At 36.6% G+C, this 21,036-nt stretch overlaps 1 protein-coding gene across 2 annotated transcripts in view; it reads right to left on the bottom strand.

Annotated features, from left to right (window-relative positions):
• Positions 1 to 16,388, bottom strand: part of STXBP3 (syntaxin binding protein 3) — a 20,076-nt gene extending 3,688 nt beyond the window's left edge. The window contains exons 1-16 of one of the 2 annotated variants that reach the window (XM_009324222.1): positions 16,342 to 16,388; positions 15,532 to 15,600; positions 13,215 to 13,291; positions 12,490 to 12,568; positions 10,979 to 11,079; positions 8,820 to 8,974; positions 7,847 to 7,937; positions 6,761 to 6,885; positions 5,197 to 5,301; positions 4,597 to 4,654; positions 4,311 to 4,376; positions 3,804 to 3,884; positions 3,029 to 3,167; positions 2,310 to 2,416; positions 1,762 to 1,860; positions 776 to 861 (exon numbers count right to left, since the gene is read on the bottom strand). In XM_009324222.1, the coding sequence (XP_009322497.1) occupies positions 776 to 861; positions 1,762 to 1,860; positions 2,310 to 2,416; positions 3,029 to 3,167; positions 3,804 to 3,884; positions 4,311 to 4,376; positions 4,597 to 4,654; positions 5,197 to 5,301; positions 6,761 to 6,885; positions 7,847 to 7,937; positions 8,820 to 8,974; positions 10,979 to 11,079; positions 12,490 to 12,568; positions 13,215 to 13,291; positions 15,532 to 15,600; positions 16,342 to 16,348 (1,445 nt within the window). In that variant the 5' untranslated portion in view covers positions 16,349 to 16,388. Of the gene's footprint in view, positions 1 to 775; positions 862 to 1,761; positions 1,861 to 2,309; positions 2,417 to 3,028; positions 3,168 to 3,803; positions 3,885 to 4,310; positions 4,377 to 4,596; positions 4,655 to 5,196; positions 5,302 to 6,760; positions 6,886 to 7,846; positions 7,938 to 8,819; positions 8,975 to 10,978; positions 11,080 to 12,489; positions 12,569 to 13,214; positions 13,292 to 15,531; positions 15,614 to 16,341 lie in introns of both variants that reach the window. The other variant, XM_009324223.1, reaches the window with a different exon arrangement.
• Positions 16,389 to 21,036: the final 4,648 nt, after the last annotated feature.

The raw sequence follows: 21,036 nt of genomic DNA, 5'->3' as shown, positions 1-21,036 counted from the left end.
TTTATCGCTATTCTGTCTCACCATTTAAAAAACACTACCAAAAGTGATAAAGCTGTCAAATTGGCAGGCATTGGTCATGAGGTTCAAGAGCTAGTGGGATTAAAAAGGGGGCAAGAAAGGACAGTACAAGTTAGTGAGCTAAAAAAAAAAAATCTAAAATCACCTCTCAGTACTACTCAGTACATATGCCAGTACACGGAACACACCATTTCACGTTCATTAGCAGAGAATTCACTTCAAGACCTCCAACTTTTCTGGACTTCTCTAAACCATACCCTGACAACAGGGGTCAAGTATCTAACAGGCCCATATTCCCTAATGGGAGCACCTACAGAAGTTGAATTTAACTTACTGAAGTCGTTAACTTCAAGAATGACACCACCGCTACCACAGCAGAAATAACTTTCAGAAAAAATGAAACATTCTTTTTGCCTAAGTCACAGTATACTGATAATCCATCCCTGAAACTACTTCACATTAAAAAGCTTAATGGTTTAAACTTCTCATTCTGGGAATATGGAAATGTTATTTCTAACTTTGAAGCAAAAGGGAGATACTCCAAATAAAAAGCTATATATGGCTAAGAAGAGTTATTAAACTAACAACCAAGTTCTGTATGTTTTAGATGAAATAAAGATATAGTTTTACACATTAACATTACCTTATAGAAGTTATTTTACCGCTTAGTAAGCGCACTGTTATAATGCTTTAGAATGTACGTGACAAAAATACTGAGAAATGGGTAATTTATGTTTCGAGAAATTAAACAGTTTACCTTACTGCTCCTGAACCATTCCAGGTAGGAGGACACTGCGAACAATAAGGCCAGTCTTTGGAATCCAGTTTGTTTTCTATAGCATCCTGAAAGGCAAAACAAAAGACCCACTTCAAACAGCCACAGAGACCTAAAACCCATCAAATTTCGACTTCCGGTAAGGATGTCCAACTGGGATTTAATGCCAGCACATGCAATTTCTATGAACAACCAACTGCAAGCAGTATCTCATGAACAACACTCCTATGTAGCAAAACGCTAGACCACGTAATGCTGAAAATTATTGCAAGGCTTTTGTGCATCACAAGGAATTGGGATTACATATGCTTTCTTTATAAACATAATATTGATTTAACTGTTCAGATTTCACTAGTAGCTTTTCATCTGTAACTACCCTAACATATTTCATTTCTCTATAGCAGTGTACGAGAGAAGTTAGGGTCCCCTGAAGACACGGATGAACGTGTGAAAGTCACCAAGAATCTACGAATGACAGCACTGGGTCAGACTAAAGGTCCAGTGAACTCACTATTCTGTCTGACATCAGTCACTAACTGGTGCTTAGGAAGAGCTTTAAGAACAAAACAACTACACTTCTGGCAAGTAACATTTTCCAGCCTCTACCAATCTACACTTTAGGTTTGAATTACAGTTTAAACACCCACTGGAGGAAAAAAAAAAAAAAATCCAGATCTTTAAATTACACTAAGCATTGCCAATCACACAGGACAAGCTGTTCAAAAAGACTTTCTGCTTTCACTTTCATTTGCTTCACCTTTAAACAACCTCCAATAAGGAGCATCGCTAACACACAGCCGTCTAATGTTCTGTATTACAGACAGACTAGAAGTGATCACTTTGTTCAACAGATGTATTTAACAAAAAGTAACTCAAGAAACTATGACATTTCAAAAGACTGGCTGTAACTGCTCATTTGAGTAAATTTCTGCACGGCACCCATGAATTGACTAGTTGGTCAAATTTACCTCCATCACGTCTTTGATAACAGGCGTCCACCTAGAAAGTTGAAAAGTTTCTTCTGAAGAACGGTCCCTTCTTGGGTGTTTATAATGCTGAGCAGCAGACTGAAAAGATTATCAAAACATGGTTGTATTATACAGTGCTTTTGTTTTTTTGAAACTTATTCTCAATTAGTAGCGGGGGGGGGGGAATCAGTGGGAAATTTTAAAGAAATAATAAAGAAATAACAACAACAACAACAAACAACAATTAATACCTGTAGAATTCAGGGTACACTAGAAATACTGATTTCAGAGACAAGGAACTGAGTAAGTTGCCACTTTCCAAAACCAACTAGCTCAAGTCACCATCTGATGATTTTAGAGGGAACATTATAGGTATCTTTCTTTGAAAATTATTCATGTTAATTGTTTGAAGGATTTGTCACTTAAACACATCATAAAAACAAGAATTCCTAGTAATTGCCTGGCTAATACTGCTAAGAGCTGCTGAAAGAGCTGTAGACAAGTGCTTGGGTGGTAGGAAATTACAAAATAAATAAATACATTCTTACTGAAGAGATAACAGGAACATCAAGGTATTTCCAATTTCTTATCATATCACTATCACTTTCTATTTGTACATTCTGGATCAGCTTGTCCAAGTTCTCCTGGGTAGTTCCTTTGATATAAGGAAAAGCATACAACTTAATTACCATGTGATTGTGCAAGACAAAATTGGTCTTACTCACATTCTAGGCTGTTATTTAGTCCAGGATTTTGTTTGGCCAGTCTACTTTAACATAATACATAATACTATATTTTAGATAAGATTTTGTTTAATGATCCATTTTTGAGACCAAAACTCAATATTGTTATAGATTCCTCAGACCCATATTCTGTCCATTTCCTCCTCCTCCACTACAAATTGTTCCCCATTGACTTTATTTTCAGGTTGCAATGGACATGGAACTCCCCCTTTAACAGCTTCAATTCTATGTGAAAAGGAGAAAAATTGAACTGTTGCACACATCCAAGCACAGGAATGATGCTAAAACACTGTATGGATCTGCACTTGTATTGAATTTCTTAACTCCTTAGCAATGTATCTTTGCTACGAATTTGAGATAAGAGAAGCTACAGAGGATGGACAGTATTTCTTTCAAACATGGCCATCAATAAGCAATACAAATGCTTAAGTAAAAATACTGGACTATCCCAAAACTCGAGCTGAAGTCCATAACGCTGGGGGGGTGGGGGGGACGACACACACCAACAGGGCAGCTTATCATACCATTTGTGCTAAAGATATACAAGAGAATAGCTCTAATTTTGTCATAGCTCTCATGACTTTTGTTGAGCAGAACTGGAAGGAGGACTCTCATTGAGTCTTTCACTTTTTGACCTTCTGCATCAGTTCCAAGAGCCAAGTCCTAAATTAAAACAAAAAGTGGTTTTAGTGAGTAATGACAAAAAAAAAAGCATTGCTTTGTGTCTTCTGAAATGTGTTTTTATGAAACGGTAGGTTTCGGGAAACAATCAAGCTGCATCAATTTAAACTCAGTATGAAAACTCTTTGACGTAATTATTTCAATAGTTACAGCATTATAACACCACCACATAACACTCAAACATTTAAAACTGTTGATATCTAGATTTCATATAAATGTGTAGGTTTTAACTTGAGATTAGTAGTACAATGTAATGCCTCACCCTAACAGGTACTTTTCCCAGACATTTAAAAAGGGCTTCCTTCTGCAGAACATAATAAGGCAAATTCATAAGAGTTTTGAACAAAGAAAACACAAATATGATCCTTATAGAAATCAGCCAGATTCAAAGACAAAAACCCAAAACTCAAAATGCACCTCCTTTATTGGCAGAGTAAAAGCCCTGTATATCTCACTAAGCTTTAATACTACTACCTCAAAAAGTTATCACAAAAAAAAAAAGGCAAGAGACACTACTTTTGTCAGTTAAAAATAAGCATCTACGCCTGCAAACAAAAAAGTCACATTTGCGGTAAGCTGTTGTTTGGTTTGTGGGTTTTTTTTTTTTTTTAAACATACCTGTTCAGTTTTACAGAGCCCTTCTATGTTAGACTTGAACTTGCTCATGCAATCTTCTGCTAAGTTAAGATGGATGACTTGCTAGAAGATCAAAAAAAAAAAATCACAAGCTGTCATAACTCACCTTTTTTTTTTTTTAAAGACATCAAGCAATCATTTTTACTGGTTACAAGAGTCAATCCTTCAACTATCCTTCCGTACCATCATGTATTCTCTGTGTTTCACCCTTCACTTAGAGATTGGCTCCCATAATACCTTTTAAAACATTAAACTGCTATGCTATCTTCAATCCTCAAAGCACACAAGTCCTCCAAGTGGTTTTTTTTACATACTAAAATGAAACACCCGGAAACAAGTTTCCTTCTCAAAATTTTACAGTAGGTGAACATATTAATTTGGAAAAAAGTTACATAGCACACTTAACAGGAAAATGACAGAATAAAACACAGAAAATCATAGTATACAAAGTGATTTATTGTGAAGTTGTAGTTACAAAAGACCCCTTACCCTACTAATCTCTTTACGATAGTGCGGCATCTTTTTCATTAACTGGGACAGAGCAGATATCGATAACTGTGAAGAAATGATACAAGTGAAAAATTTTTCCCCCCAGTATTTGACATCCTTATTTCCCTTCCTCTTGCAGCCTTGCTTTTTGTTTTATTTCCCAAAAAAATTGCCATTGAGATAAGCCTCAATTTCTGTAATAGGTCCATGAATTACATAGCTCTGATCAGCTGAAAATAATTAAATTACCAGGAAAAGCAACAATACATTGATTTAAACAACTTACTTTTCCTTCTGTTGCTTTTCTTTTTGACGAAACTTCTTTCAAAAGCTTTGGTATTTCCCTGGAAAAAAAGCCAAAGGAAAGTAATCAAAAGCAACAGCACCACAGTTCTTAAATCTTTTCTTAAGATCTTTACTTAATCTTAAAAGAACTGTGCAACAAGAACTTCTGAATAAAAGTAAAAGCTTCACATACAGGTCTCCTTCAGAGAAGAGAGTGTTTTTTGACAAAGGAAACTGAAGTTAAACATTCTGTTTATGATATCTACATAATGTCATTTGATGCAATAACTTGCTAGTACTGTATGCAAAATAGTCCCTTCAGATTTAAAAGATTTGAAGATACTTCCCAGGAAATAATTTTATTTCCATTTTCCTCGAGAACTGTAATTAATATTAGTAAAAGTGCATACCTCTGTACATACTCTATTTTTGAAAGTATGTTTTCTTTCTGGCATCGATTATTTAATAGGATGCAGTCTATATTGCAAACCATCTTCACTACTGCCTGTATCCCTACTTTCTTAACGGTTCAAATCATTCCCTCTCAAAGAAACTTTTATAAGTTGCATTTTTAACTAGTTTTTGTTCTTTATTCACATACTCTATCACATCTGCAATATGCTTGTGCCGAATCTTCACCCAGAGCTCATCATCTTCCTCCAGAATTGCCTCCCGTTCCTTCCCAGCAGCTCCTTCTGTTTTGTATCTTCAAAGAGAAAATTGAGACAGTTGTTCGGTTTGGGGTTTCACACACACACACACTAATAACTCGTTAAAGTATTAATTGTTATGGTTTAATCAACATACATGGTAATAGCAGTAACGGGGGACAGGTTTTCACTCACAAGCCAGGCTATTGCCCAACACAATATAATTTACATAAGGATTTTACAGATTACATCTTTGAACATAGAAGCAGCAGATGAATTTTAGAATGATTCTTTGGGGCAATGGCTTCTGGACATTCTTTTAAACCAACAATAACTAGAGTTTCGATCATGCATTACATGCACCTCAATTTCTCTTTAGCTTCCAATGTCAAGTTCCCTTTGGCTTCAATGCAAATTGTGTGCAAAGTAATACACATTGAGATTGCAAAGTGCAGCTTTCTACATCTACTACAAGACATTTTGTAACTCCAAAGGAAAATGAAGTCCCATTCACCCACAAAATAGACTAAGTAGGACAAATTACTTCACATATACAAGAAACACGCTTCACAGAATTACAGACCAGCAATTACTTTTCTACAAACAGAAATAAACCTATAAAGCAAGATAGCAATCATACTACATAACATTTTCACATTTACAGAAACTTACGCAGTGTATACAGCCAGAAAGCAGAAAAGTAAAAGAAAAATTACAAGATGAATTGCAAAAGTCAGATCACGACTACCTTGAAGACATACTCTGCTACATTTTCATAACCAGCAAATTTCAGATTCATAGAATTCTACATTTTCTGTCAAAACATTCACTCAGTGTTTCTGACAGAGAAGATACACATTCCTGTTTGCTTAACTAAACAATGAGACAATTCGGTCTCATTTGCTGTCGTGGGTCATCAGAAAGCAAAGGCTTACCAAAATCTTTGGTGCCAGAACAATCCGACAGCAAAGTACGTACCTTATGCAAAACAACGTCACACTATTCCAAATAGTGCTTACAAACTGAACGTGGCTCACCTAAGTGTGCATTTAGGACAGACATGTAAATTTTAAAAACTACACAAATTAAATGACTGGAGCTATAGAAGTGAGCATTCCTGAGAAATAACTAAGCTTTTTCTCAGTACTCTATTACTGGTCTTGCTTGCCTTGTTAGGCCAAGAAGGTTGAGAATATGGAAGAAAAGGTAGAGAACCTGAACATGCACTACCAAGGTTTTGCTTCAAGTCTAGTACAAAGTTCTTTGTTTTTAAAAAAAATGCAATTTGTTAGATTCGAAACTTAGCAAAAATAGTAATTAGATCCTACCTAATCTCAACTAAATAAGGAAGTTAACAAAAAGAGAAAGTTACAAAACCAAGAGGAAAGACTAATAATAAGTGAAGCAACCCTTATATAATAAGCAGCTAATATTGCTATGGTGCAATTCAGCTAAACAATTCCATTACATTTTATAATCAATAAAGCATTTAGATTTTTTTTAAAAAGTACTTGCTTGTAAGTATCATTTTCAATTGGTAACAGATCATATGCCATTGCCTGGAAGGTGAGTTCATGAAGTACAGTTGATACTGGGTCAAAGCCACGATCAATTATTATGAGTTGGGAGTGGGTTTTAGCCTAGAAAGCCATCAAATAAATGTAAAGTTAAGACATACAGTACAAAGTTAATGCATGTTAAATCTATTTACACTAAGTTACAGCAGTGCAGACATTTTTGGAAACATAACTGAAAAAAAATTAAAAGTACGGTCCAGATGTTTATCAACATAAATAGGAACAAACAATTAAATGATAACCAGAACACACAAATGCTAATTTTAAAGCAATGCGCTTAGCCCATTGCAATGCATTCAGTAACCTCACCTAATGAGCAAAAAGTGTAAAGAAAACACACACAATAAAGGCCTCCCACTGACTTTTCACAAATAAGCATATTGTTTGTATTTCAGAGTAGATTATCCATACTGTGCTGCAATACAGGAAAAAAAAAATCATCTCCAAGCGTTCAACTGAAAGTTTCACTTTGGGGTTTAGCAGAGTGGCAGTAGCATCAGGTACATTGATTTCTGTAGCAGAATGGAACATCACCAAGTCAGAATGGTTTACCCCACACTTCTGCATTTAGGCCGCTGCCCTAATCTGCCCTGATCCGTAGTGACAGGTCAAAAACATTATTTATGTGAAAAGCTGTATCTTTGTGGACGATAAATCCCTCAATGGGAGACATTTCAATTCTGCAGTGACGTCCCTTCTACACATAGCCCTATGAAAGGTGATGTTAAAACAAAAAATAGTTATCCACTTTTCTTCAGGTTTGTATCATCCCCTACATTATTATAGGGCCAATTTTTCAAGTGCAATTAGTTTGATCACACAAATTATATTTGCTTACATACAAATTTACTCTATCAGTTACTACCTCTAAGTTGCTTTCCGACAAGAACAACTAATGGCAACTAGTTGCCTTTATTAATAAATAAAACCTGGTTTTGTAGAACCTATTGTCAAAAAATATTCCAAAGATTTTTTTTCCCCCAGACTTACAAAAAAGAAGCAAACATTTTAGTTCACTTTCTACCTTTATTTGGCTTTTCTCATCAGTTTTGTAGTAGTTTTCAAGATTTTTTTCAACAAGCTGTGCAAGTTTGCTGGCTTTATCAGATGGTCCGCTGGGAAAAAAGGAAACATGCAAAAATAACTTAAATTTCTTCATCAAAACACTAAAATGCTACCTTTAAAACAGAAAGGATTCCCTAGATTGATCCTCTGGTTTCACGAGCAGTTTCTGAACTCCATTCTAGGTATTTCCAATATATTTTCACTTTTACATTACGATTCCACTCTTTGAATGCTTCAGGTATTTCACATAGTAGAAACAGCTTCAGCCAAAAGACTGACATTAGCTGGCATATGGCCCAGCACCTGAGAGTCTCACTCAGAAGCAGGAAACAAGAAAGAAAAAAGAAAGAAAAGAAAAAACAGTCAAGTAATTATTTCTTTACCTTTGCAGAGAATAAGGCACCACTTCACCTTGCACCACAGAATGCAATTCTTGAGCATAATTTCAGATGCCTGCTTTGACTTCAAAGATAATACTCTGTACTCTCTATCAAAGCTCAAAAGAGGTATTCTCCTCAATATCTCTACTACAAAGAAATCCTGATCCCCTCTGCCTCAATAATTTATGAATTCCTTGATGCCAAGCGGAGCTGCAAAACTACCAACAGCAGCACTTCTGTTACAGGATTACGCATGCGGTATATTTGAATGCAGCATATTAGAGTGTCATCCTACTGACCAAACGTGAAACGAGTAGTTCATAACAAAACAGGGTATTAGTAAGTATTGTTATATGAATACACACAGTGAAATAATTCACAGGTCTGCCCACACTTCACAAAATCCTATCATTCCATATTTCGGAGTTGTGGATTAAAACCAATTAATCCACAACAAAAGAAACTATGCTGCAGCCTCAAGCTATTACCAATCAATGTGGGAAGTCCTAGAAGTCAGAGCAACTACACTGTACAACACTATTTTTGCCCCACCTTTTATATCGTACTCCTGGATTCTCATCTAGTGTGGCACATAAGGTAACAATTTGTTCAGCCATTACTTGCATTACAGGATCTTTATCCTTTGTCTTTTCCAGAGTTGGACTATAACAGCGGTAGAATGCATCCGGGACATTGAGAGTAAATACCTATGTAAAGCACAGCCAAGAAAAAAAATGGCTTAAATTATATATTTCTAAAATATCTGGTAAAAGAATTGCTGATACTTTAAAACTACGTGCTGTAGTAAAGTCATACATAATAGACTTCAAAAAAACCCAAACCCACACTTCAGTCTTCTTTCTCTGTCCTGTTGAGCTCATCTGCTTCTTGTTCTCACACTCCTTCCCTCTATTACTCTCCTCCCCTATGTAAATTACTATATTTTTAAATTGCTTACTGTCTGTACAGATGGAGGGACCTGAGACAGGCAGAACTAAATGCCATCCAGTGTCTTGTACAGAGCCATACAATGCAATACCAGAATGATCATAGAAGGTAAAGTTGAATTTGTTTAAAATAGAATTTTACATACTGTATCTGTTTATTATATGAAGACTTTACCTCCAAGAACTGAAATCCTTTAAATGCATTAAACCTTGATAAAAGATGTTTAGTACTACACAGAAGAAAAACTTTTTCAATAGTTTAGTAAATGGAATGCAAACATGGACACAATCCCATTGTCAGTAAATGGATTTTCTCCAGCTTCAGATGGATTCTGTAACTACCGAGCCGAAGAAGAACGTTCATCCAGATAAGGATGTTTGTTTCATTCAAGTAGATAATCACTTGGACTTTACCCAGAGCTCAGTCTGATTACTTACTCTTATCACCCCAGAAAGCAGGCCCAGGGATTTTAAATTAGGAAAATCAGTTGACATACTCTGTTCCTTTGCTAAGGATTCCAAATGTTCTCACAACCCAAAATACTGAGAACACAAAACTAAACTAAAAACAAGAAGAGACTAAGTGCTGCTTATTTTCTACTTCAGAAAAGTAGTCCCAATTTCTGCTTTCATGGTAAGTCCTCCAGAGAACCAGGACAACAAAATTCTCATATGCCTTATTTGGTAGAAAAAGCTACAGAACTTTTTCTTAAGAGCAGCTTTAGCAGAACTCCCAAAACCAGTTTGAAACAAAGCTTGGGAACATCAACACCACTGGAAAACAAACAAACCACCACACTATTATTCTCTGATGGCATCTCAATTTAAGTAATAAAAAAACTATATTATAAAAAGGAGTGTGTCTTCAAACTAGGAAACCGCATCACAATAAAACATGGATAGCAGCAACCTCTCCTATATTCACCTGCCACTTGGTATACATAAGTCTTCTGACCCTTCACATGTTCATGAGGTTTGAAGAATACAGGAAAGACTTGTGGGAGACATTCACGGTTAGTTCTACAATTCCCAACAGTGGACAGGCTTTGGGGGCTTCGCTGTATTAGTAAGTATCAGAGTGCATTTCAGCCTTCTGTATCTGATGAAGTGCAAGAGCAACAAATTCTTTCTCAACACAATACCCACTGTGTGGTTTCACATGGAAACCACTCATTGGTTTCCACTGGTGGTCTCAAATTTTTAATTGAGAAAACATGGATTTCCATGTTTTCCTCTCAATAAGAAGTTTGCCAAGTTATGTTTGTTTCTCTTTTTTTGTGAGGCTTTGGTTTTGTTCCACTCCCCTTCAGTTCTCTTCATCCGTTTGCTCTCCTTTTCCAATTTTCACCAAGTAGTTAGTTCTACTTATTCCTACGCACCAACCTACCTAGTCTGTCAAAATAGCACCTCGGTATAAGCAGTAACAAATTTTACTGCTTACTAAAGACAAGCCAGAATACTTTCCTTCTCTTAAGGAATAGATTCCTTCTCTAATCTCTCTACTGCAACTGACTCCAAGTCTTGCAAAGAGGTCAAGCGCAAACAGTAAGCCTTTGAGTACAAGAGCATTTATTTTCATCTGAAAAATATAGGCAAGCAGTGGAAATATGCCAAAACGGCAATAGGTCTCTCATACAGTTTGACAGTTAAAAAAAAAAAAAAAAAGAGCGCTACATCCTATTTCGTTGTTTTCTAGCAGGTCAACAACATTGAAAATAGTCCTCCAGACTATTTTCTGCTGTTAAGATAAAGAATGAAACTTACCTGAGACTCATATGGGAAGAAGGAAATGTTGATCTCCTTGCATGTCCTTATTGATTTTGCACAGGAAGACTTAATTTTATTGAAAAGGTTGTCAGGACAATCTAGGAAAAAAAAAAGATTCTAAGTATAAACCATTTGTGCGTGTTCCAGCCATTAACTCACTTATAAGCTTTCAGTATTCAGAACAGACAATTCTAAATTAAGAACCAACTAACAGTAACATACAAAAAAGTTACCAAATCTTCCTAAAGTGAAAGAGAAAATGTTATCAGTATTTTGTGTTTGAGGTAGTTTTCAAGAAGCATCACTGATCATTTTTTACTAGCTTTTGGCAAGTGAAGTTGTAGAAGACTCATTAGCAGTCCGTAGCAGTGAAGGATATTGATTTTAACAAAGCAAAAGTTTCTGCTATTTCTTCTCATATAGGAGAGAGAAAACATTTCCCAAGCTACAAAAAGGTTAAAGGGAGAAATAATGTGTACATCTCAAACATCAAAACACAGAAATATGGAATTTAGTTACAGATCTCAAATGCGTTCCACTACACTTACAGGCTACATTGGATCCCGGTCTAGAAACTGAATTTAAGGAATATTTGGATGACACGAATACTACACAGACTTGGAAGCGACAGAGGTATTTCTCTAACTCCTCTCGACATGAAAAGCTTTGGCAAGTATTGAAACTTAAAGCTTGCACACTTGCAACAAAGGAACATACAGCAAGATAGCAATATTTTTCCAGAACAAGAATTGCTGCATCAGCGTAACATGAAACAAGAAACCAAGAGTTTTTCATAGTCATTTGATAACTGCTTTGAGAACATACGGTAGCAGATACGCACCATCCATGGACAGCACCATCCACAGAGACAGCCACAACTCAGTCTCTGCCTTCAGCAGCACGTTTGGGTTTTTTGTTTTCCCTTCTTTACACAGCCATTTTAGTCACGCTGACTGACTGCAGAGGAACATGCAGTCCCATTAACCCCACTTGCACAAACCGTCTCTGCTTTGCAATTTATCTTGTGCATGCAAGGACTAAGTAGGCACCTTCTTTCAGGTGATGGGAAAAAAAAGCTGGCTCAAGTCTGAAGGAACTACCTAAAATAACCAACTACAAAACATTGTTCTTGCAGCAAATTCTCACGCGTTTACATTTTTGAGTACTATTTTGTTTATATGAGATACATAGTTTTACTTGAATTGTCTCCCTCCACACTCTCCAATATAGGAGAAGACTGGAACACTTTAAAAATAAAACCAGATTACCTAAATTAAAAGCTGAGGTGGGGAACGATCAACACTGTTTGGTAATTTTGGAAGAAATTACTATTGCCACACGACACTGTGACCATTCTGGAAACCCAAATATGTTTAATGACTTGAGTCTCAAATCTTCCCTCAAGAAAGAGGACCCAAAATTTTCATTTACTAACCTATAGAAAAGAAAGTTGAGAAGCTTACTCACATATATAAAGTTACCAAACTATAACACAAAACCTTACTTACAGTCAGTGAAATACACATATGCTGCTTTGTATCTGCTGGATGATCTAGTGATGAAGTCATCAATAAGTCCATCTACAGACTTATGGGGGTAGGAAAAAAAAAAAGAAAAAATCATTATAGTGTTTTGCCTTTGCTTACATACCAGACAAAGCTTCTCCTTCCTCTCCTCCTGCCCTGTTAATTACCCAGTCCCACTTAGGAATACTGCAAATCAACATATAAGAACAGAAAACACTTAAGTAAAACATTTTTAATTCCAGAGCAAGAACAATAAACAATTACAGAAGGGCAGTCATGCACCAAGATCCCTTTAGGAAGCAAACAAAGCAGGATACTTGCATCATTTTCCACCTATGACAGTGCTGAGATTTATTCTCTCAAGAATTTTTAGGAAGTAACAGTAATCTCTTATTAGAGCTATTACTTTGAATTCTGTTGTTCTATGTATTGCCTCATTATTTGATACAACATCTCTTTCAGTGAGGTTACTAATATCTAAGCAATGAAACAGTGCCTCCATTGATCAAAAGGTACACATTTGCAACATACTCTATGGTGACACTGCATTGTCTTTTCATTATGGAAAACTGAACATCACACAGAGGAGCATCACACAAAATGCAAAAATTAAATACTGCATAGTTGTACACAGTAAATAAATATTTTAAAATAAAATTGCTTTTTCAGCCTGAAAGATCTTGCTACGCTTTCTTTAAAATACTAACCTTTTTGGTGGGAGTTATGAAATATATTGCTTTCATGTGTGGGACAGGCTCACGGTTTTTATATACGTTCTCCACCACTACAAAGTAAAGAAATATTACATTTTTATAATTAAGAGCTTTAGGCATCTGTAAGGAAAGCACCGTACATATTTTAGTATAGAGGTGATAAAAATAAAATAATACCAATCAAGTTGTCTACAAAACTCGTGTCAAGGACCTATCTTCTGCCAAGAGAGCCTCGATTTTTTTTTATTATTATTTTAAATACAGCAAGTTACCACAAGACTTCTTCAACCCGCAGCCTAGCGTCAGCTAAATTTGTAGGACTAAATTTTTCCTGGCTGTTCTACACAAGCAGAATTTTGCCCTCACACAGAAAGGTATGGCAATACAACCATGCTCAAACTATGGGGCCCAGTATGAAATATCTTGCAAGAGAACTGCCTCGGCAAGATTGTTCTTCTTCCAGCGCATTGAAGGAGAGGGATAATGAAACTATGCAGGGCATCATTTTGGACTAGAGCCTCTTCTGTCCTTTGTTTGCCTATTTCCTGTGCACTTATTCTGTTTCAATATAATTGCAGGCACAAATTAGACATTTTCAGCAAATCAGCTTCACTCAACTCTTGGTTTTCTCTGTTTAATAAAGTCATTACTATATAGTGTTGCAGCACGCTAGCTTGAGAATGCAATGAGATTCATGTTGCTCAGTAATTTTGAGGGGGAGGAACAGGGAAGATGAGTAATGTCAGACATTTGGATGTGGAAAGACAGGTTCTTTTCAGAAGTGTACTCACTGAAAATAAAAGGTTTCTTATTGATGAACAGGATACATGCTCACTGAAAGTTTCTCACAAAGGATAAGTAGTACTTATTACGATTAAAAATACACTCCAAAAAGTGAAATTTATACAGCTTTGCTATTATACTTCCAGAAGAATCATTTTATACTGAATAGTTGGAATGAGAAAAGTCTTGCTACTTGTGGAAAAATAACTGTCTAAATACTGCTCTCTTACAAAAGTGTTTCTAAAAATCTAAACCTAAAGCTAATTAAAAATTAGGTCATTTACATTTTGTGTATTCATTCAATTTCAAAAACAGGCAGGACAAAAAAGTTTGGCAGGATGATACACTAGTAAACATTACAGAAGGGTCAATCATAAAACACTTTTCAAAGTTGCTTTTTATGATAAGAAAAACATCCTTTTTTAAGTTGTAGGGAAGAAAAGCCCATAAAATTTACTACAGAGAAAATACTTTTTTAAAAGACCTGTAGAAAAACAAAGTCTTATCTAAACAGGCATACTGCATAACTGAGATCTATCACAATCCATCGTATTATTCACTTTTGACAGTGGCCAACATCAAGGAACAGGTCAGACATTCCAGCAGATGAGAAACTCCACTAGAAACTACTCTCAAATTGTTTGGAAAAGTGACAATCTAATTGTGTCAATGTTGCTTATGGGTTTATTCTAGTTAAAGTAATCATTGATATAACTTTGTTTCAAGCTTTTGTTGTGGGTTTTTTTTTAATTACAGAAAAGGTCTCTTGTTTTGAGAAGAGGCTAAAATGTATCTGCACAACGTAGAACTCCAATTTAAATTCTTGCCTCTATCACATCCATTTGCTTGCAAATACCTCTCATCAGTTTGTCTATTATTGTCTCCTCTTCTCATTTTGTCTTCAGTACTTAAGTTTCTCTGCCCTTGTATCCTAACTCTACTGTTCATGAGCAGAAATGAATTCAAAGCAGCAGATATTACTGATTTACAGAACACAGTAGAAAAAAATGCAGTGAGCAATTTGCCTATTCTTGTATGTTTTACTAACATGCACTTAATTCTTTATTAAGCTTGTTCTCCCTTAACTTCAACTGACAGATAATATCCTTAAAATCACTCTGTGACAGATTAACTTTCTCATTTACCCCATCCTGGACATTAGCAAACAAACACCCACCTGCCCAAAAAAAACCCCACAAACCAAACCAACAAAACTAAAAAAAAAAAAAAAGGGCACAAAACCAACAACAAACACCAAAAAAAATTTACAGCAATCTTTAGCAAAAAGATTAAAATGAAAAGGGTTTTAGCTTCTAGACAGAGAAACATTTGATTTTTCATTAAAAAAAAAAATCACAATTGGGTAATTACTGTACAAGCCAGAAAGTCTGCTAGTCTAATATCCCATAGCTACTTGTCTTCATCAACCAAATTAAGACAATTTCTTGCAAGGGTATCATCAATTTTATTCTTTTCCTTTCTCTTATCAGGATATTGCCATCTGTATATTAAAAAGAATTATGCTTACCTGTGATACCCTCTGCCAGTAGATCAGTCATTTTGCAGCACAGTGACAGTAATTTAGTAGTGTAATCATCTAAAAGAATTATCTAAATATATTAAAAAAACACAGGTATTTAGATAAATTAATCAGCTATAGTAAACCCGTGTTATTTCCTTAACAACTTGCCATGGAAATTTGAAGCTGAAATCTGTTTTATTACTCTGTATCTTTTCATCACCTGCATATAGCAACTTTGCAGTGGGAAATTAATCTCAAATAGCATCGGAAAGCAGCTCCCTACATACAGGATTTCAAAATAAGTAGCTTTTCCCCACTACTCCTACTAGAAAGTTATTTAAAAACTTCCACTTTGACACAAGTCTTGTGAATTCCTGCCTGATTTACCCCATGGCCTGCTTAAATATATCTGTACTTATTCTAAAACTGTTTTACAGCTTAAGCAGCTCTAACAGGTATCGCACTGCTGAATCCTGCTCCATGTGTATTGCACGGCAGTATAATTTGAAATTAATAAAGTACAAGTCCTTCAAAAGAAAAGTGAAGAAAAACAGAAACAGTTTCTATTTTTTTTTCAAAACTTAAGAACTGAGACAACTAACCATTTGTTCTTGCTATGCTAGCCCTTAGATTTCTCATTACGTATTATAGAGAGATCTGAGTTAACAGAACTAAAATCCATTACTTGGATGGAAAACCATTTTAAGTGAAAGCGACAGCCATTAAATGATACTTATTTGTTGTGTACTCCATGATAACAGTTAACTTGTTCAAGTGATTCTAACATTCTTAAAAAAATTTATAACAAAACTATACCTTCCATTCTTCCTCTTTCTTGCAGTCATCAAATACTGATGATTTTAGCTCTGTAAGAAGAAACAGAGATAGACAGTTTACCAGTTAGAGGGATCAAATTGTTACTAAAAAAATAATTCACCCATTTAGACTCATATGTTTAGAAACCTAAAAAGGGAGGAACAAAAAAAAAAACACACCAAAAAACCAACAACCCACTGATAAATACCTCTACAGAATTCTTGACCACAAACTGTCCCAGCCTGTTTGAGAAAGTTATAGCTAAATTTTTCATTTTTGCTAATATTAAACAGCTCCATAAAAATCAGTCTGAATGATCACAGGCCTGTAAATATTTCACTTTGTTTCTATGTTTTTTAGTGAACTCTGCCACTAAGTGGATTGTGCACATGCAAAAAATTTAAGCTGCTCTTCAAGATAAGGCAGCTGGACCAACACATTCAGAAACAGACCTATTTTAAAATATATGCTAACTTCAGATGTCCTTGTTCTTTTATAATTCCAGAATAAGCCTAAGAAAATACCAGTTCTTTCAGGAATTGAAAGATATCTTAAATATGGTATCCATGTTTAAAACCTGGTGTTTATAAACATGGGAATAAAGAGGTCTGACTATTCTGTTCTCTGGGAAAAGAGAACAGAATTTCAGATTAAGCTGCTGACTACTGCTATCAAAATAGCTGGACCTTTTCCCCAAATGAAAAAAGTGAAAGTAATAGCAGTCTAAAATACAAACGAGCAAGTTTAGCACACATTTTATGATTACTGCCAAGTGAAAGAACCATAAGAAGTTTCAGAATAGTAGGTGCGCATATAACAAAAAGTTACACCTGTTTCTTCAATGTTTGTAAGTATTAATATATTCACTTACATCCAAGTCCCTTTGGCATGACACTATGGCAAGAGCCTACCTGCTCATCCAGCCTTCGTTTCATTTCAGCTTCACAGCTCCTAACACTGCATAGCACACAACGCTCCCAAGATGTCACACTTCATGCTTTTCATGGTTATATTTTACAAAGATGTCCTACATAGACTCTTTCACACTAACACAAGGGGTTTCTTTTGAAAGATGAGTACTTTATGCTTTAGCTTTCCAATGTGCTCAGGTTACTTTTTGCAGCATTGACATTCTTCATAGCAACTTAAAAACCTTACACTCCGCTTCACCTAATAAACTGACAAATACACTGGTCAAAGTTATTTAAGCAAAAAGCACGTTTCAAGAGGGATGCAATTGGTGTATTTTGTTTATGCTACTAAACAATAGAACTCAAGCTCAGTTCTCCTGAACCCCTTTCTGCTTATACAACTCCCGAAATCCATTACCATTTCTCCAACTTGCCCGCTGGGTTGCTTCCAATTCAACATCCTTCCTGTTATACACAATCCACAGTTTTCAACAAGTTCTAGGTCTGCTTAGCCTGGTGTAGACACTCCTATGACTTCTTTGGATATACTCTCTATAAAAATTGCAGAACACTCATCACTCCACAGCTGCTACCAAGATGTATTTATTGGTAATACCTGAATCCAGGATGTAGTACAGGCACATTTTTTCCTGTCGCTTTTATACTGTGTATTTGTTACTTACATTTTTCTAAGTATAAGGGATGAGGCCCAAGTGACTGTGCTGTGAGCCCAGGCAATGCCCCAAGAGAAGGCTCCAGAAGTCAGCCACGGGGAGGGGCCTCGTGTCACTTCCCTTGACTGACTGGTGTCTCAACCACTCCTGGAACTGGGGCGAGAGAAGATTCCAGAAGTCTTGGACTGGGGCCAATAAAGAGGGGCACACAGAAGCCTCCTGGGGCACTCTCTACACCGATACCCCCCGTTGGCAGGTCCGATGCTGAATCCAGGATTGGTGATCTCTCCATCTCTTTTCCTCTCTAGCTGTTTCCTTCCTTCTCTCTCTCTTTCTTTGCCCTTAATGCTGCTAAGTAACGCAAGGCCTACTTCAACTGCTCATAAAGCCGCTTAGCTTACGTGACATATTAATATGTAGAGGGTTGACACTTATAGAGTGTTTGTTCCATTAAAGCTGATGTTCATGTATGGACCTTGAGTGTTATCTCACCTTAATCCACACCGAGGGGATTTGCAGACCTTAGTCACTCTCCCCTTCTCATAAGTGAGACGTGACACTAGGTCTGTATGCAAGATGTAAGAACAAATCTTCACCCTCGTGAAAATGTCATTAACCTTCATATTTTCTGAGAATACTCTTACCAAGGAATTAGTCCTTAGCATTACACAGAGTTCTTTTTAATAAACTGAGCACCTGAGAGCCTTGTCCAAAATCGCAAATACATTTTTTCTATAATACATTAACTTACTTGCCTATAAAATAAACCAGAACATACAAATGCATAATCCAGTTGCGTCTGGAACTCAATTTCTGTAATTTAAAACAGAAGTCAGCTTTCTCCCATCATGAAAAGAAATTTTATTCCAAGCTCTCAGTGTACCAGATACAGCATACTTGCCCCTGCAACATTCCAACTGTTATTTGTTTTGTCCTCAGCCCGCAGCTGCTTTACCCAAATAACTGACCTATGCTGGTTTACAGGCTCTCAAAATCATCTGTCTCCAGTAAGCATTCGGAATGCACCAAAAGCAATCATAAAACCAGGTATGAATAGCGCTCCTTTTTTGTCTAAGCTTTCATTTCCTTCTCACAAATTTTATACCAACCATGCATCCTAACTACCTTCTCTAGTTTCGTCTTCTCTGAATACATTCAATTAGTTTAAGGCATTTTTCTTCTACCTTTACTTCCTGATCCAGATAAGAACTATACACAACCCTGACAGAACAGCAGACTGCTAAATCCCTGTGTGAAAAAACAAACAAACAAAAAAGCAAACCACACCTTGGCAAAGTTAATGACCCATTTATAACACACTTCCTGAAGAAAGGACTAAAACAGCTTTCACTGTAAGCAAGTGTTCTGGAAAATAAAGTTGCAGAAATGCTGAATCATTTAAAAAAAAAAAATAGATATCTATAGCTAGGCTAGAATCTTATTATACAAGTCTAGAACACATTTCAAAGTTGTAAAAAAAAAAAAATTAAAGACAGAATTCCTTGTGGAAATAGCCTTAGTTACAGATACACACACAGAGATGTAGTATATAGTTAATTTTATAATTTTATCCACAGGAAGTACTGCCTCCTAAATACAGGTAGCTTCTCCCACCCCCATAACTGTGAACTTAACTGACAACAAACTTTGGCGAAGTAACCTTTTCACACACTTCTGCTTAGATTCAGTCTAAAATTGCACCTTACAGAAAGGTCTATCTCAATGGAAAGAAGGGTTTTTAACAGCACCATGCCAGAGCACAGGTACAACACTCTTTGTACACACAACACAGGCACAACTTCTTTGCCTGTTTGCAGAACAGGAGTAAGATACACACTGACAACAAGCTGCTACATGAAGCATCAGCATCACTGACACATTATTTTCAGACAAACCAGCCTTAAAAAAAAAAAAACACGTTTGCTGAAACATTAGAAAGCAGCGGTTTATGGCCTTGAATTATCCATAAACAAAATGCCAGACAATGTCTAAAACTCAGTTCATCAATTTTCATTGTTGTTGTAGTCTTGGAAGGACAAGAGTAACTAGTTATCTAACAAAGCATTCTTTTCAGAAACAGCTTCTTTTTTACAAAGTTTGCAATATAAATTATTTATTATTCACTCTGCTTCACCATCACTCTAATCTTCCTTCCTCATGGTCTTGCTGCACTGGCAACGCTGTTTTCAAAAGTCCTTATACACTCTGATGACGCACTAGCGTTTTGATCCTTCCTAGGTTCCCTCCTTTTAAGGCCCAAGTCTTCCACAAAACACCTCGGGACAAATCAATCGCTTTACAGTCAAAGGCACAAATGGCTTCACAGAGAGCAATACAGGACAAGCAAAGCAGCAGAAGTAGGGATTTCTAAAGGTCAAGTTTTAAACAAAGGTACCTAACTCATGTGAGCAAGGTACAGCTGTCAGCAATCGAGGACTGACCACCACAGGAACAGTCTGCTTTCCTCTGTCTCCCCTTTTTCGATTTTCTTCCAGTGACACACGCAAGCAGACTGGAGCTTGCAGGTGGGAGCAGAGGAGGAAAACGCGGAGGAGAAGGCAGCGGGGCCTTCCCCTTTCAGTGACAGTCAGTCACCAGACCGGCTGAGCTGCTCATGGAGTCACAGCCTCGGTACAATTAAGTCTGGCGTGAGGTGGCTACTAATGCCTTTCCCCAAAGGTCTCACAGTACCTGAAATACTATTAGCCCTTCTACTCCACCAAGACATGGAGTAGTTACAACTTCATCTTCTGTACCAGACACCAGCAGAACCTTTTCCTAAACACGGCAATAAAAAACCTGCAGTTTTTATGAAAGTACCTGGGGACACCTTCAGCTTTTTCTTCTGAAAACCGTGAAGCCCAACATAAAGCGGGCAGTGCCACTTCATGACAGACAACCAGAGAGCGCCTTCCGAAGCCGGGAGCACTCTCCAAAGCTGCCATTTCGGAAGCAACGGGGCAATCCTTGAAGGGCTGACTTCAAGTTTACCCTCTTCAAGAGCTGGCACGGCTGGCTATACCCTGTATAGTTCACCCTTATTTCGGAATAAGGCAAAAACGTTTCCATCCAGGTGCTATTACTGCAGGCAACCGCGGCACCGCCGCAAG

This window comes from Pygoscelis adeliae, unplaced genomic scaffold (assembly GCF_000699105.1).
Source record: "Pygoscelis adeliae isolate BGI_AS28 unplaced genomic scaffold, ASM69910v1 Scaffold265, whole genome shotgun sequence".
NCBI lineage: Eukaryota > Metazoa > Chordata > Aves > Sphenisciformes > Spheniscidae > Pygoscelis > Pygoscelis adeliae.
Note: the sequence above shows the minus strand (reverse complement) of the source record. Positions and strands in the feature narration are given on the sequence as shown.